The 16,642-nt window shown below is 39.2% G+C and overlaps 1 protein-coding gene across 3 annotated transcripts in view; it reads right to left on the bottom strand.

Moving 5' to 3' along the window:
• The window catches only part of mino (glycerol-3-phosphate acyltransferase mino), a 50,993-nt gene that overhangs the window by 14,751 nt on the left and 19,600 nt on the right, over nt 1-16,642 (bottom strand). The window contains exon 1 of one of the 3 annotated variants that reach the window (XM_019042970.2): nt 5,523-5,825. The exons of the other annotated variants lie outside the window; for them this stretch is intronic. Coding sequence (XP_018898515.2) covers nt 5,523-5,656 — 134 coding nt within the window. The 5' untranslated portion in view covers nt 5,657-5,825. Of the gene's footprint in view, nt 1-5,522; nt 5,826-16,642 lie in introns of those variants that run through there. 3 annotated transcript variants of the gene reach the window in all.

Raw genomic sequence — 16,642 nt, 5'->3', positions numbered from 1 at the left:
GTTCATCACCCTCTCCTTTCCGGAGGGTCACCTCTTCTCTCATCTTTCCTAAATCTTTCTCGACTCGAGGTGCACGTTAGTGAGTAGCATCTCGTCGAGCCCTCTGTCCATTTCACTTTCCTCTTTTCTCTTCCTCTGTGCTGAGGTGCACGTTAGTGAGTAGCATCTCGCCCAGCTTCACTCCTCCTCTTCTCTTACATGTATCCTGCAATTTTAAGCCTTGAGGTGCACGTTAGTGAGTGGCATTTCGGCTAAATTATTATCAACATTTCGAGTGTAGGTTGAGTAGGATCCTCACAAATTTAGCTAATAAACGGACATTCTTTTTGTAAATTTGAGACACAAGAGTTTGATCATTCTTCCCCTCTTTCAAACTCTCGCATTTTTAAAATTGGCGCCCGAATCCAGGATCCCGGCGAGCTCATTCCGGCAACTACAGTAACGTTGGCTTATCTTATACCAGAGGACGTATGTGCCTCTGAAGAAACGGGATTTGCCTCGTTACAAAGTGGCAGCCCGCGAACTGGGACTTCTTTTGAACCTTATCTAAATTTGTACCCCTGAATGTCTTGTTAGCTGAACTTGTGAGTCTGGCATACGCGAATGTGTCATTACGAGAGATTTTAATTTTGAATTTTCTACGAATTTTGAAACTTAATGTTTGAAACCATTGAAACTGTGAATTTTTTAAAGTTTTGAAACCAATCATTTTTGATACCAACTCTGTACTTTTTGGAAAATATGATTTATTTTTTTTTAAACCCGCAGGAGCTTTGAAGCACGCCCTAGAAAATGTTCACAGAAGGTTGTAAATTTTATCCTTAAATTTTAAATTCTTTCGAACTACTTCGTTAAATGTAATGGTGGTAATGTTTTCCACTTATTTTCTTTCTGAATAAGATGATTACTTTTTATGCGTTTTATCACTTGAAATTTGGAACAGTGTTGGGTCAATTTTTAATGTATGATGATTTAAGTAGGTTTCATTGATTTGTGTTTTGGACAAGCAATATTTCTTTTTTTGTGACGCCTGGTGTGAATTTGGAATTGACGGTTTTGTGATGTCAATGCACCAACGGCTAGATTGTAGAATTGCTGATCCACTTTAGTTATGAACCTGACATTTTATGAATGACCAGCATATTTTTTTTTGACAACCTGTTTCCGTATTCTTGAAATTTCGCTACATTATAGCCTTAAAGTGAAGCTTTGACCCGCGTATATCTATTGCGCACCCCGAAGATGTAGTTCTGCACATAGTTGGTTTTAAAGTAGGGTTTAGGGTTTACCTACAGTCGTGGAATGTTGTCTTGATAAATAATAAGAATATGTAAGATCACTTGAGGAATCTTAAATGAACCTGGCAAATCTTTTAATTTGAGATGGGAGTTACTTAGTGTCAGTGGTGGTAGTCTGACAAAGTAAATACGTAGAATTCTTCCAGTTGTAATTTCCAGTGTCTCAACTCAGTTTTGTAGTTTGGGAGTCCGATTTTTTGTGTGGAATTAAGAATTGGCCACCATATGAATTGCTAGGTTCATGGATTTGACTAGCCAAGAAGGTGTTTTGACCAATCTCCCGTATTTGAGGACTCTGCAAACAAGTTTTCGAGTTGAGCTATTGTTTGGTTGCTGTGAAAATTCTCGCAAAATCTCAATCAAAGATATTGTTGTCTACATGGGACGTTATGATGCTCTCAGTCATTTGATAATTGGAACGATTCATTATCAGACACATGGAAGACAAAAAACCAACAGTAAAACTATTGCAGTAAGGGTCGGGTCTAGTTTATGTATTTATGGTCAGCTCAACTAAAACAATTTTTTTTCCTTGGCCGTAGGGAAACTTCTGGTTGGTTTCTATTTCAATTAATGGCCAGTTTTGTATTTTTCTGATTTTTGCTTGTGTCCATTAAATTTTCTGCCGATGTTTTCGTTGTTAATCCTCTGTTAATTTTCAACCTAACATGCTAATTCATGTCATTGTCATGTGTCTTTCTTTTGTAACTAATCTGTAAAATCATGCAGAAATATTCCTCTCTTTTTTCTCATAGAATCTTTCTCGTAATTTTGTTCAGGATGAAGTAACTTTGTGAATTGTCTTGGGGATTTTGCCCTAAAAGCTGAAAGTAGTTTATCTCAATTTTTTTGTGTATACCTTTTATAAAATTTATATTTTAAGCTTCAAGACAGCAGTCTCCTCATCTCCGAAAAGGAGGAGATTTGTAACGAAGAATTTCATTCTTCGTTTTAAGTTTTTCCACTTCTTTTGTTGACCAAAATAGCGACAAATGTGTCACGGCTTGGCGACACCGCGCCACGACGCCCGGTGACGGTACATCAGCTGTTTGAATAATGAAAAGAAATGGAATACTGTTTCTCCTTTTTTTTCTCTCTCGAAGATAACTGCGAAATCAGGGTTTTCCGTAGATTTACCCAAAACGAAAAATTGTAAAAAATTCTAAACTACTATAAACGTCTGTAGGAAATTTTCCTACATCCATTTCTGTAAATTTTATATTTTAATTAATTTTTCTTGTAACGAAAATATTGCAATGAATGTCGAGATCGTCTTCCAATAGCTTCAAATCAATCTGATAGCCCTCTAAGCCAAACATTGTTCATCACCCTCTCCTTTCCGGAGGGTCACCTCTTCTCTCATCTTTCCTAAATCTTTCTCGACTCGAGGTGCACGTTAGTGAGTAGCATCTCGTCGAGCCCTCTGTCCATTTCACTTTCCTCTTTTCTCTTCCTCTGTGCTGAGGTGCACGTTAGTGAGTAGCATCTCGCCCAGCTTCACTCCTCCTCTTCTCTTACATGTATCCTGCAATTTTAAGCCTTGAGGTGCACGTTAGTGAGTGGCATTTCGGCTAAATTATTATCAACATTTCGAGTGTAGGTTGAGTAGGATCCTCACAAATTTAGCTAATAAAAGGACATTCTTTTTGTAAATTTGAGACACAAGAGTTTGATCATTCTTCCCCTCTTTCAAACTCTCGCATTTTTTAAATTGGCGCCCGAATCCAGGATCCCGGCGAGCTCATTCCGGCAACTACAGTAACGTTGGCTTATCTTATACCAGAGGACGTATGTGCCTCTGAAGAAACGGGATTTGCCTACCCCCCCCCCTTCTCAATCGCTGATAAGATTCAGAGGCTATCCTAATTGGATCGATATTTTGAGCATGGGGAAATAACTTGATTGCTCCAGGTGGTTCAGAAAAAAATTGAAACTTCGAAGGGACCGATTGATTAAAAATTTAAACCTTAAAGAGATCGACTTATCTAACAAAAATATACACACGACAGAGGCAAAAAAGGGAGCAACGAAAGTGTGTTGAAACACTTATTCACGGATAAACTGTTCATGCTTAAATCGATTTTCTAAAAATCAATTTCTTAATAATTGATTTCCTATTTACTGACGTGCTATGGAAAAACGTCGTATGAAAATTCGAGAGTCGCCAAATTACCCCCGATACAACATGCATTTTTAAGGAAAGTTATGCGTTTTTTCGCTTGACATTTTCAGATATTTAAACTGCAAACAATATTGTCTGGAAAATTTGACAAAAAAATATGCAAACATTTTCCAGAAAAATTAGGTTCATTGAGGGAAATATAGCAACGTCTGAGGGCTCATACGGCGTTCTTCCTTAGCACGGCAGTATAGGTATCTATCGTTATCTAACAAGATTCTGGTTTGGGATTGGTCAAGAATCAGGATGAACCAGTAGCCTCCAAGGTCACGAAAGGGACGTGGGTTTAAACGTACGTACGTACGTACGTCTAACCCCCCCTCTCCCCCCCCCCCAAAAAAAAACATCCCTCTGTCGACTATGTGGAATTCCGTTCACTCTGCGACGCGCATCAGTTTTCGCCTGCAATTTAATGGCTAGGCAAAAACGCGGACAGTGACGAACTTCGTATTCGTAAAAGAGATTTATCTACGGGCGTCACACTCATGAGCGGAAGTCCCTTGGCTGGCTGCGCTGGACTGTGGTAAACAAGCATAACCCTCCTAAACAACGGCAGTTACACCATTTACAAAGAGGGCTCAAGCCATTGGCGGATCCAGCAAACTGGCAACATTGGTTTTCCCCCATTTAAACCTATGGTAATGTATCGATTCTTGTAGGGGCCAGGTGCTCCGACAAGAATCGATTATTTAACATAGGTTTATGTGGAGGAAATCCAGTGTTGCCAAATTGCTGGCTTCTGGCTCAAGCGCTTGGATCTGCTGAGCTATGGTTCCATTCATCTATCATGACTTTAGTGGCTCATGAGCTTGAACTGCTTGGCCAATTTCGTAGATGAATGGTTCAATAATAAATTGCGACATAACTTTTTTAAAAGCTGAGCATTTTCTATTACTGGAGGGGAATTCATGGACTCAAGTAGACTTCGTGTAAGTCTTCCTAAGTTTTTCCTAAGGAGGAAAAGAGAAAAAGGAGAAAAAGAAGAAGAAGAAGAAGAGGAGGAAGAAGAAGAAGAAGAAGAGGAAAAGGAGGAAAAGGAGGAAAAGAAGAAAGAGAAGAGGAAAAGGAAGAATATGAAGATAAAGAGAGAGAAAAAGCTGGAGAAGAGTAGAATTTCTATTTCCTTCGTCCTTTCTTTCTTTTTTCCTCCTGCTTTCTCATCTGTATTTTCAACTTCTTTCTCCTCTCATTCGGCTCTGAGACCTTTTCCCGCCAGGTTATGGATGGGCTTGTTGAGTCTGTCAATGGTCAATGGCAATATTTTCTGCATTTTTAGTGGCTTTCCGCAGTTGAGAAAAATTTGAGAGCATTTCGAGGTTTCCCCTGATTTTTCGAGACCGAAAAAAAGCTCATTCCATGCATTCTTCTGGAGATTGAGTTTTGATACAGCTCCACCAGTTTTCCCATTTTTCAACTGGAGACTCTTCAAAAATGGATCGTAAGAAGTCACGTATGTGCATCGATGTGTAATGCTTTTCAAGTGGGACATTCGTTGTTTTTGAAAAATGTTTTCGAAATGTTGTTAGGAATTTCTTTTTTGTTTTTATGCGCGACCCGCATTTCTTCGTTCCAAATTTTTGACCCTGACCTCCTTCCACACATCTATGACTCGACGACACTATCACATGCAACACGCGGCTCATCGATGGTTTAAGTAAAGAGTAAAAAACACGTATTCCGATTCGCGATGTTACAATTTGTTCGGAAGATCAACCGGGCCGATTTTCCTGGTGATGTGCGGCTACTGATGGAAGATAGCCCCTAGATAATCCCGCTCTATTTAGTCCGAGTCACTAGGGCCCGAAAAGCTGGCATTTGAGGGCGCGAAGCAACCGCTGATGGTTGGGCCGCGTAGCGGCCAGGGGGCATATCCCCCAATTGCACGATATGCGGCGAGAATTTTAAAAACTAACAAACGATTGCTTTTCTTGAGAAAAAATTTCAAAACAGCGGATATTTTGCAACGTCGCGGATCGCGGCGAGGATCAAGATATGCATTTTCCGGCTAACACTACCGATCTTGATTATTGAACAGGAATACTCACCTCTTAGAGAAGAAAAAATAGATGACAAGAACCAGGACGCTCACGTCGAAAACCGAACCCGCGAACATTTTACTTGGTTCGAAATTCGGATAAAAATAGAGGAGGAAAGAAGAGGGGAAAATACGGGAAAACATGGGGAAAGTGGCACAAAATTCCGCTGATATCCGCAAAAAACCAGAACGAAACAAAACAGAACAAAACCAGAAAACTGCTTTCGAGTTGGACGCGGAGGGACTTTCACAGCATCATCGATGGAAGTTCGAGAACCACTCGGGACGCTGATCGAATCCGTTGCCCGAGGGCAGAAAAAGGGCAGAACTAGTGGAGAGGCGTCAATGATCGATTATCGATATTTCCCCATTTGAACCTATGGTGAAAAAATCGATTATTGAGGTGTTCGTTGCGAGCACCCTGTCTATCGATCCTTTTCCATGGGTCTAACTGGCAGATCAATCGATATATCGCAAAGCACGTCACGCCACTGGGCAGAACGCATGCTGAGGCGGCGGGAAGGTTGCGGAGTCTTGACCGAAATCGCTCTGCAAAAATCGAACTCTGAAAAGTTTATCAGTTTTCTGATAAGTCGGGCGGGAGAGGGGAGGGGGAAATCGCGCAGATGTAATAGGACGACGCGATATAGGCAAGGGATCGACATAAAAAATCGGAGAAGGTTACATACGTAGATACAAAAGATACTGAAACGAGAGAACAAACAAACTTCGTAAAAAGAGACGCGAAACGCCTTGTCTTCAGCAAGAAGAAGAAGACACCTCGTTACCAGAAATCAACGTAAATTACTTAAAATAATGTTTCAACGCAAAATTTTGCTACGGGAGTTACCTCTTGTCCGAGTCACAATTTCAGTCGAATCTGGGGGGGGGGGGGGGGGGCTAAACTTGGAAAGTCTCTAGTGACCTCGAATTGAACCAAATTGTTAATTACCCCGAAAAAAAGGTAAAATTTCTAAGGCAAGGCGGAAAAAGGAGAGCCCCCCCCCCCCCCCCCCCAATTGACGCCTTCGACTCTCTTCTTTGAGGACAAACAAACTAATTTTGGACGGCGAATCACTCTTTGTTCTGAATTAAGTATGAGTTTATTCCTTTTTACGGGCTGAAAAAAGGAGGTAGATGGTGGGTGTTATCACAAAAAAGAGACTAAACGATGATTAGTTTTATTTTGGACCACTGACAAACAGTATTCGATTCAGAGATAGGAACGAAATGCACGTGCGTTGATAAGCATTGATTACTTTAGAGTATTCTACCACAAAACTAACGCGCAGGCCTCCTTGTTTTGAAGACGAAAAAAAATTGGTCCCGTTTTAATCAAAAGAGGCCTAAATGAATCTGAAAAGGAAGATAAACAAACTATAATTCCGAGATGAGGGCGATAGAATGGCAAAATTGAAGGGCAAACAATTTCTCTTGACGGAGGGTTGGCAAATACAAGTCGACAAACTTGACAGTGGAAAAGACAACAATCATTACGGAAAAATGAGTCGCGTTTCATGGAGCATGATGTATTAGCGCGTGAATAGCATTGGCGGATCCAGCAAATTGGCAACATTGTTTTTCTCCATTTAAATGTATGGACTTGGATAAATTCTTGAAGGGGCCAGGCCAGGTGCTTCGATAAGAATCGATCATTTAACATAGGTTTAAATGAAGGAAATCCTGTATTGCCAAACTGCTGGATCCGCCCCTGGTAAATAGGTTAAAATCCCGTGAAGAATGGGAAGTTTTCATGGATTTCGAAACTATACTTAATCTTTCCCTGTATTTTAAGATTTTTGGAGGGGAAATTTCTGACTCTTGAATGCTCCAAAATGTGGAAACACTGGAGAAATTTTCACGCTGAATCCCTTGAACAGAAATAATGCGAAGTTAGAGATCTCAGCCATGCTGGAGAAGAACGTCGTACAAGCAATCGGGTGTTGCCAAATTTCCTTCGACTAATCACGAATTTTCATCAAAATTTGTGAATATTCCTCTTTCGATTTTTCGGAGGATTTCATTTGTAATTTGATCTACAAAATCCCAAAATTTCAAGGAATGCTATTCATAACTTCCTTCAAAAAGTGATGTTATCTGAGAGGAAATTCGGCAACATTCGAAAGCTCATACGGCGTTTTTACTTAGCACAGCAGAACCATGGGGCACGTGCACTCGAATGCAGCTGTTCATGATCACATTGTGCATGACTCTGACTGATTAGAAGACAGTCCTGGAAAGAGAATTTTCTTATTCAGTCTTCATTTCCACATCGCCTAACGCGTTTCAGTCACGAAATTTAAAACATCAATGCTTGATTAAAACCATGATTCCGAAGAGGAATAGAATGCCTTGGATTTCAGATGGAAAAATGAAAGTTGCGACGCATAGTTAAAGCTATATTATAGAGATTGCCGAAGTATTCACGGTTGAGAAATATTTTCTGACTTCTCGAACGGAACTTGTTAGAGTCCACGCCGAATCAGTTTTCCCATTTTCAGGTTACGACGGAAGATCAGATGCCCTCACTTTAGCATTGAAAGTAAATACAAGGGTGAAGATCGCGGATTTTCTATCTCACTTTAAAAATGCGTTAACTTTTTGAACTGTGTTTCGGGTAACCTCAATGAAAGGAACTCCCACCAAACGCGACCTCTAGCAAACAAAATTCGTAGAAACTTCTGGGTAAATTCCAATTTTTAACAAAAAAAAAAAAAAAAAAAAATTCTATGGAGTGGACTTTACCCTATCATAATACGGAACTATGCAGAAAGGCACCGACCCAAAATTTAAAAAAGCAATAGTGTATTTCCTCCGGGAAATACGCTAAATAGAAATAGAGATGAAGAGCTCAGTTGCTGCAACTTCTGACAATACGTCGTTGTGCTTGTATTTCAAAGACAGCGACTGGTCTGGCTGAAAAACACAGGGGGCACTTATGGCATTAAAAAAAAAAAAAAAAAAAAAAAAAAAAAAAAAAAAAAAAAAAACTAGGGACTGTTTCGGATAAAATTGAAAAAGCATCGAGACTTTGTCGAGCAGTGAAAATGAGCGAATCATTAAATTGAAGTACAAAAATGAATGAAAATCAATTGACAGGCGGTCTATCTCTCCAGCTCATAACGTAACAGGAGTTAATTATAAATAAATACAGATACGTGTACAACGAGGGGGGAGGAGGAGGAAGATAGGGCGACCATAAACAAGAGAGAAAAAAAAGACGAGAAAGAGGGGCAACGTTACTGTATCAAAGATGAGCAATTGCAGAGAATGAAAATCTCAGATAAATCTCGGGATTCAACCCATGTAGAGATAACCTTGCGCAAAAAAAGTTCTTACACAAAGCGAAATTGGTTCTCACTCCTGGCGAAAGGCGGGAGGGGACGAGAGTTCTCGCGTCATTCAGATGATTCGACTGGTTCATTGGCTTCATTGGGCGAAATAAATAAACAAATGCATTTTATTGCTTTAATCAGCACGCTTGGGCGGAAAGGTAAAATCAGCTCATCGCGTTGCGTTTGACGTAGGAGGTGGGACAAGCTTGCTTACGAAGCTCTAGATTTATGCTTGAGTGTACACTCTATTGTATAGAAACTCCGCAATAAACGCAGGAAAGACCTAAATTATCTTCATTGGGAAACGATATACTGATTTGATGACTACGTCATTCGAGATAAAATCAAGTATTAAAGTTATCGCCATTGAATCAATTAATTATTTCAGTCAATCAATCTATTAATCAGTAATCATTATCGCCATTATATCAATTATTATTCTCACTTTTTTTCTTCAATTTTATTCTATGCTAGAATCGCGATGTCTTTGCGCAACTACGACAAGCAATGGAGACTTTGCAGGTGTTTGAAATTTGATGAATCTCGTGTTTAAGTGCAGGAACTACTGAGTGAATTGAACACGAGGATATCATTGGTTCACAAATTGAACAATTATTCGAGGAGATATGACAAAATTATCTAATATGCTAAAATACATGCGTTTAAATGGGAAATGCCGCCAGATGACATCACTAAGCGGTGCATTATCGCATTTTCAAATTTACCTATTTTGATACTACATCCCATAATACAAAAAAGAACCAAAAAAAAAAAAAAAAAAAAACACATAGAAAATACCGCGAAATCAGCTCTTTCAGCACAGTTACAGGAAGCAATAAAATATTTGCTAGCAAATCCTCCATTGCACTGACAAAACGCATTTAGTTACCTCCGACAGGAAAAAATTGAAGGCGCTATGGGTTTTCAATGGCAACGCCTGGATGCAACTATTCGTGTCCAATGGATGTCCATGTTGCATACACAACAAATTGCAGGCAGTATGGATTTCTTATTGTAAGTTGCAGCGATCGCCAGGCGGCCAGGCTCCGATTACTATTACTATTTGTTCCCGACGGACGCGGATGTCTGCGTATTCGGATAGTTAGCAGTGTTGCCAAATTGTGGACTTTTCGAGAACCTTGTTGGCTAAGATTTGCGATGATTACGCGGAAAAATTTTAGGTGGGAAAGACTGAATCATTCCATTGCAAAATGTTCACCTTATTTTATTCCTACAGTGAAGAAAATCTTGGCTATCGAGCTCCGAGTCAGGGAAAGCGGAAACAAAATTACTTGTTCCAATGAATCCGATTTTCTTTTCAATGCATAAAGAACTTTCGACAGAGCTATCTCCAACCGGTTTCTAACGAGTTTAACGCTCATTTTAAAATGAACTTTCAAATCTTGAAACTGTGTTTTAATTAGGAAAATTCGAGATTTAGCGGTCTTTGAAGAGAGGTACTCCGTAATTTGCACTGCGCGCTACACTGTGCAAGTGCAAGATCAAACACCTTTTTTTTCATGGTCTAAAAAATTCCGCGAAAAGTTGAATAAATGTACGCGAGCTAAACTGCAAAGAGCCGTATGCAAAAACGACATTTTTCGCCCCCCCACTAAAACTTATTCAAACTTCGTCTATCAGTTACTAATACTGGAGCGCTTCTTTCCCCAAATTTTCAGACCCCCAAAAAATTTTGGGGGGGCGCTAGGGGGGGCGGAAGTCAAAACCTGTGACCCTCGATATCTTTCGAACGAAACAAGATATTGAGGCCCGGTTTGGACGAAAAATCGTCTAAAATTGCATATTTTAAGATTCTAAAGGTCAAAATCCCAAAATTAAATTTTTAACTTAACTTATGTGCTTTTTTCAGTTTTTGAGGAAAAACAATTTCTTTTAAACAGATTAAACTGAAATTTCACATTTTTTGATTTGAACCAAAACCAGTTTTTTAAATTGTTCGTCTTTTTCCGCATCCAACGAGTGGTCGTATAAGCTGGGGAACCGAACGGTTCCGGAGTTATGATCGATTGAAGTTTCCGCTCAACGCGCGCCGACCGATTTTCGCGCGCAAAAAAGTCGGATTTGACTGTTATTAAATCAGATTTAATGTTCAAACTGAGCAAAATGCATTATTAGGGACTCTTGAGGGTCGCTGAGTCCAGAAATTACAGATACTTCCAAAAAATTCACGTTTTTAAAATTACAGCTCCGTAGCGTTATTTTAGAGGCCCACTGAGCGCCGACCGGCCGCTCAGTGGTCCTGTACGGAGCTGTAATTTTAAAAACGTGAATTTTTTGGAAGTATCTGTAATTTCTGGACTCAGCGACCCTCAAGAGTCCCTAATAATGCATTTTGCTCAGTTTGAACATTAAATCTGATTTAATAACAGTCAAATCCGCCTTTTTTGCGCGCGAAAATCGGTCGGCGCGCGTTGAGCGGAAACTTCAATCGATCATAACTCCGGAACCGTTCGGTTCCCCAGCTTATACGACCACTCGTTGGATGCGGAAAAAGACGAACAATTTAAAAAACTGGTTTTGGTTCAAATCAAAAAATGTGAAATTTCAGTTTAATCTGTTTAAAAGAAATTGTTTTTCCTCAAAAACTGAAAAAAGCACATAAGTTAAGTTAAAAATTTAATTTTGGGATTTTTACTTCCAAAAAATTCACGTTTTTAAAATTACAGCTCCGTACAGGACCACTGAGCGGCCGGTCGGCGCTCAGTGGGCCTCTAAAATAACGCTACGGAGCTGTAATTTTAAAAACGTGAATTTTTTGGAAGTATCTGTAATTTCTGGACTCAGCGACCCTCAGGAGTCTCTAATAATGCATTTTGCTCAGTTTGAACATTAAATCTGATTTAATATCAGTCAAATCCGACTTTTTATTTTCGGGTACTCAGGTAGCACACACAGGGTGATCCTAAAAAGTCCTGCAGCGTTCCTATAACCGCCCGGGTTCTTGTTCCTTCATAAGACGGTCCTTTTATAATTTGGGGGGGGGGGGGGGGCGTTGTTTCCTTCGACTTAAAAATACTCACAAAATTTCAGTTCTCTATCTCAATGCGTTCAAAAATTATAGAGATGATGACTGGTGCTGGCCGTGCGGGACTTTTGGATGACCCTGTACATTCAGGACGAAAAAGAAGAAGAAAAAATTGTGCCTATTTGAATAATTCAAGAGTCTAAAGGAGGTCGTTAAGTAAATGCTAAAATATATAATCCATTAGATTGAGCAGGAGGAATTTAAAGGATTGATTTTCAGTTTTTATCTACCGGACTTACCGGCGGAATCGAGGATCTGATATAGCCCAATTTTAATGCGAACATTCGTGACTATTGGACTTGGTTCAGTGTTACATAACGAGCTACTTTAGTTGTTTATACCATCCTCCCGGACCCTTTCCCTTCGACATTTAACCCACCCGTTCGCAGACCAAGTTGCTACTCATGACGCTGCGAGCTGTTTATTGAAATTGATAGACAAAGTAATATTTTGACAAATAAAACAAAGAAGAAATGGAGCGATCCTATAGGTTGAAACGGGTAATTAAAATCGACTAAGGGGGGAAAATAATGGACCAACTATATGGTCTCTAGAGGGTTGCCGTCAGTTAATCAATTACGTGTCGTCTTTATCTACATATAGCTTTGTCTTATCAATTTGAGTGAACAGCCTGCAGGACGACTTCTCACTGAAATTTTATCGTATTTCCTTTTTCTCTTTTCTTTTGACGCCCACGCATAATTTGCTCCTCAAATATCCTGGATTTTGTTTAAAAATCGAATTAATCTGTTTTGCTGAGCTTTTTTTTCTCCCTCCACCAAAACGTATACTCCAAACCCCCTCTGCCCCTGAAAGTATTACGTTATGCGCCAATTTTGTTTTGATTTTACTTTTAGTTATTGAAATAATTTGTTTACGCATGATTTTTTGAATGTCCTTGGAATCCAAACAATTAAGAGTTATAGCGTTTTCGAAATTCGAGATTCTCTACATTACTCCAAAAGTACAGTGTTAGCACGGGAATGGAAACGGCAGAATTCGGCATTTATCATTCAAGCAATCAAAGGTTAATATACTTTCGGCCGGCATCACTGTTGAAAGCCAAAATTCCTTGCACGATAAGGGCACTTCAATTCTTCATTAATTCTCCAAGTTTTAAGAGATTTTTACCGCAAATTTGAATTCCCGATGAGTTTTACGGTTTTCCTTATTTTCCTGGTTGCTAAGAGCCTTGGGAATTCATACAAACATTGAAAACTGAAATTTTTCGATACTAGGAGCACTGGACGATAAATATTCACGATAATTCGTATAATTTTCCTTCATGGATGGATTCTGAACCTTCGTCAAAAACAGACTAATTTTGAACGGTTCGATACGACGAGAAACTGCACACATAAACACACGAAGTGCACGTTAGGAATTTTAAATCATAGCACGCCGCGTCAAACATATTAAAACGTCGTCACGCATATACGAACGTAATTTTTTTAATCGGTGATACCACGGATTAGCGTCTTTATCGATGTTTTAAGAGTCGGCACGGTTCACCGTGCTCCCGCGCTGAGGAAAACCACCATAAGAACATTCGGACGTTGCCACATTTCCCTCTAAAAATGAGTATTTCTTAAGGAGATTTGTGAATATTTTTCCTTGAAATTTTCAGAAAGTTTAGATCAAATTGCTACCATTGTTCACTGAAATATTGGAAGAAACAATTACTACCAGAGATTTAGATCAATTTTAGATCAAATTACTACCAATGTTCATTGAAATATTGAAAGAAACATTTTCGCAGGTTTTCTAGAAGACTCGTGTTTTATCAGTGAAAATTTGGCAACATCCAAAGGCTCATACGGCGTTATTTCCCAGCATGGCAGTATACTGCCGTGCTAAGGAGAAACGCCGTATGAACCTTTAGGCGTTGCCAAATGTCCTTTGATAAAACACGAATTTCCTGGGAAACTTATGAACATTTTTCTTCCAATTATTCAGATAATTTTGTTCGCAATATCACCTAAAGCTCCTGAAACTTCCCAAGCAAAATTTTCATAACTTTCCTATACAATAAAAATTTTATCGAAGGAAATTTGGCAACTCTCGACTGTTCATACGGCGTTCTTCTTTAGCACGGCAGTATAATCCATGGGCTTTCTGCCTTCCAATAGATTGGGAGTCGTCCGGGTCAGCAGCGTTCGGCAGCTCGAGTGGAATCAATCAGAATAATAAATAAGGTTGAGGTCACATTTTAATCCAAATTAAATAATCATACTCAGACCGCGTAGTACGCCATTTAGAGGTTCAAGTTCAATAATAAAAAAATAATAAATATTAATTTATGGCAAGAAGAATTTTCGAGTTATTTCGTCTTAAACAGACACAGACTATCAGACGGGTTTACTCGGTGGCGACTCATGCAAATTGGCAACACTGTTTTCTTCATTAAAACGTATGTAAAACAATCGATTCAGCAGCACGGTGATAAGCTTTGCCTGACCGATAATCGATATTTAAGATGGATTCAGTGGCGTGGCGTGCTTTGCGATCTATCGATTGATCTGCCATTTAAACCTATAGAAAAGGATCAACAAACAGGATATTCGCAACGAACACCTTAATTATCGATTCTTTACCATGGCTTCAAATGGGGGAAATATCGATAATCGATCTTTCATGCCTGGCAATTGGATACATAGAGGAGACCAGTGTTGCCAACTACTTGGAATCTCCTTTTATTTACCCAAAATCAGCCTGAATACATCACACATTGCTCACTTCTCATGCTCCGTTTTTTAGATAGAAAACTAACAATAAGCATAATTTTACTTTGAAAGTTTTGAGAATATTCTTTATGGTGTACAGGAACTTTATGGGAAGTTTCGAGCCGTCATGCCACACAACTTTTCTCCTTAAAAATAATAAGAAAAGATACGAGTTCGGCAACGATAAACTGAAGTTAGGCTGTTGTAGTAGGTCTAATTCGAGGTGACCGACTGATACCGGAATAACAATCCCGTATGTATCTTGTACGGTTAGGAGGGTTTTTGCAGTTTTCGAAATATTTTGCGAGTGCCAACGTTGTAATTGATTAATGGAGCTTAGAATGACTTTTAAAAACGGGTGATGATGTTGAGGATTGGATGTTGTTTACGAGAGAGAAAACTATACGATGAATTGGAATTTGAATACTGTTACACTACAGCCTCCAAAATATGTAAATGGCTTGCCTTGAACCGCAGCGGTTAAATAATAAGTTCAAAGCGGATCTTCTAGTTCGGCAAGCTTTTACACGGCACAGTGAAAGTTCAGCACACCCATTTGGTGCAAATATCGACGAAAGGGCCAATTTTTAACGTAAAAAGTGGGAAGGTCCGGCAGTTCTCGACGCGATGTTTTGTCGTTTCTCCGACTTAAGGGCGTATCTCAATTTCTACGAGAGCTTTGCGCTCCGAATAACTCTCTGCTTTCGGGGACTGTTGTGGAAATAAAGCTACGCCCTTATGTCAGGAGAGAGACGATTTTAGAGACAATTTTTCTCATCGGCGAAACGAGGCATATTTCTCCGGGTAAAACCAATTTTTTAAGACGTTCCTGTAAATACACGGCCAAAATTTAAAAACGAGCATTTCTTGTGGCGTTCCCAAAATTGTGTTACTTGTGGATAGACGTGTTACGAAATTTCATCGGCAAAACGAGGCATATTTCTCCGGGTGAAACCAATCGGTGCAAAAAAAATAAAATTTTGGAGAAAAAAATTTAGATGGTCGCAAATTTAGAAACGTGTATTTTGTGTTGGGTGATTGACTGGACTTCTGTTCCGGGTGACGCAATATACGAGCGACATCTCCTGAGAGGAGTATTGTATGAACGGCCGGTGGATCGAGTCAATGGGAGAGGTCGGTCATGGAGCGTTGCGCTTCCAATGTTACGAGGATAACGAATATTCCTGGTCATTTGATCGATTATGTATCACTTATCTCATGTAATTTTTCGCGTAGAATTCATTTTTGATGTTATTTTTGGTGAAAAACGTACCTGAAGACCCGTATTTGTGCATTTTGTCGGGAAAACTATACAGGTGCAAAGTTTAGGCGTCTGTGTTTTACTTCGTAGGACGGAGTTTTTAATTTTTCATGATGGAAGAGGATAAATTATGAATAAAATTATGAAAACTTACTAATAAGTGTCACAAATACGCAAAAATACCTCCCCAGTTATGAGCTGCTGCATCAGATAAATCATTCCCTTCACTGCAAAGTTAATTTCGAAACTTTGTCATAAGATATCATTCTTCTGCATAAAGATCGGTGAGAAAACAAATGAAATACATTTATGAATTCTTTGAAAATATTCAAGATCACTTTTACTTTAAATTCATATTTACATTCAGAGGACGGAACAGGGACTTAGAGTAGGAAAAACACTAGATGGCTAGAAAAAAAAAGAAAAGAAAAAAAAATTTAAACATGTAACAGTCATCTGTCATCTGCTTCTCCTTATTCTTCTTCTTCATATTCAGTTCCCCATCACTCTCATCCTCGTCTTCCGCTCTCAAACCGCATCAAACTTAAAAAACAAGCAACGCAAAAAACCGCAAAAATTCCAAAATTTCCCGGACTTGTAACGTTAAAACGTACTCGCAGTGTAATTAGTTTCGCACTAACTGCACTTTGTTTACATCGAAATAGGTGAAAAATTAAAAAATATGTACGTATTTGAAAGAAGCATCAGTTATCAGAGTTCACCAGTGACCGGTCGCGCGCGATCGCGGAGGCCAACAGATAAAAT

The sequence above is a fragment of the Bemisia tabaci genome, chromosome 4, assembly GCF_918797505.1.
Source record: "Bemisia tabaci chromosome 4, PGI_BMITA_v3".
NCBI classification, from domain to species: Eukaryota; Metazoa; Arthropoda; class Insecta; order Hemiptera; family Aleyrodidae; genus Bemisia; species Bemisia tabaci.
This window is presented reverse-complemented; position numbering and strand designations above follow the sequence as displayed.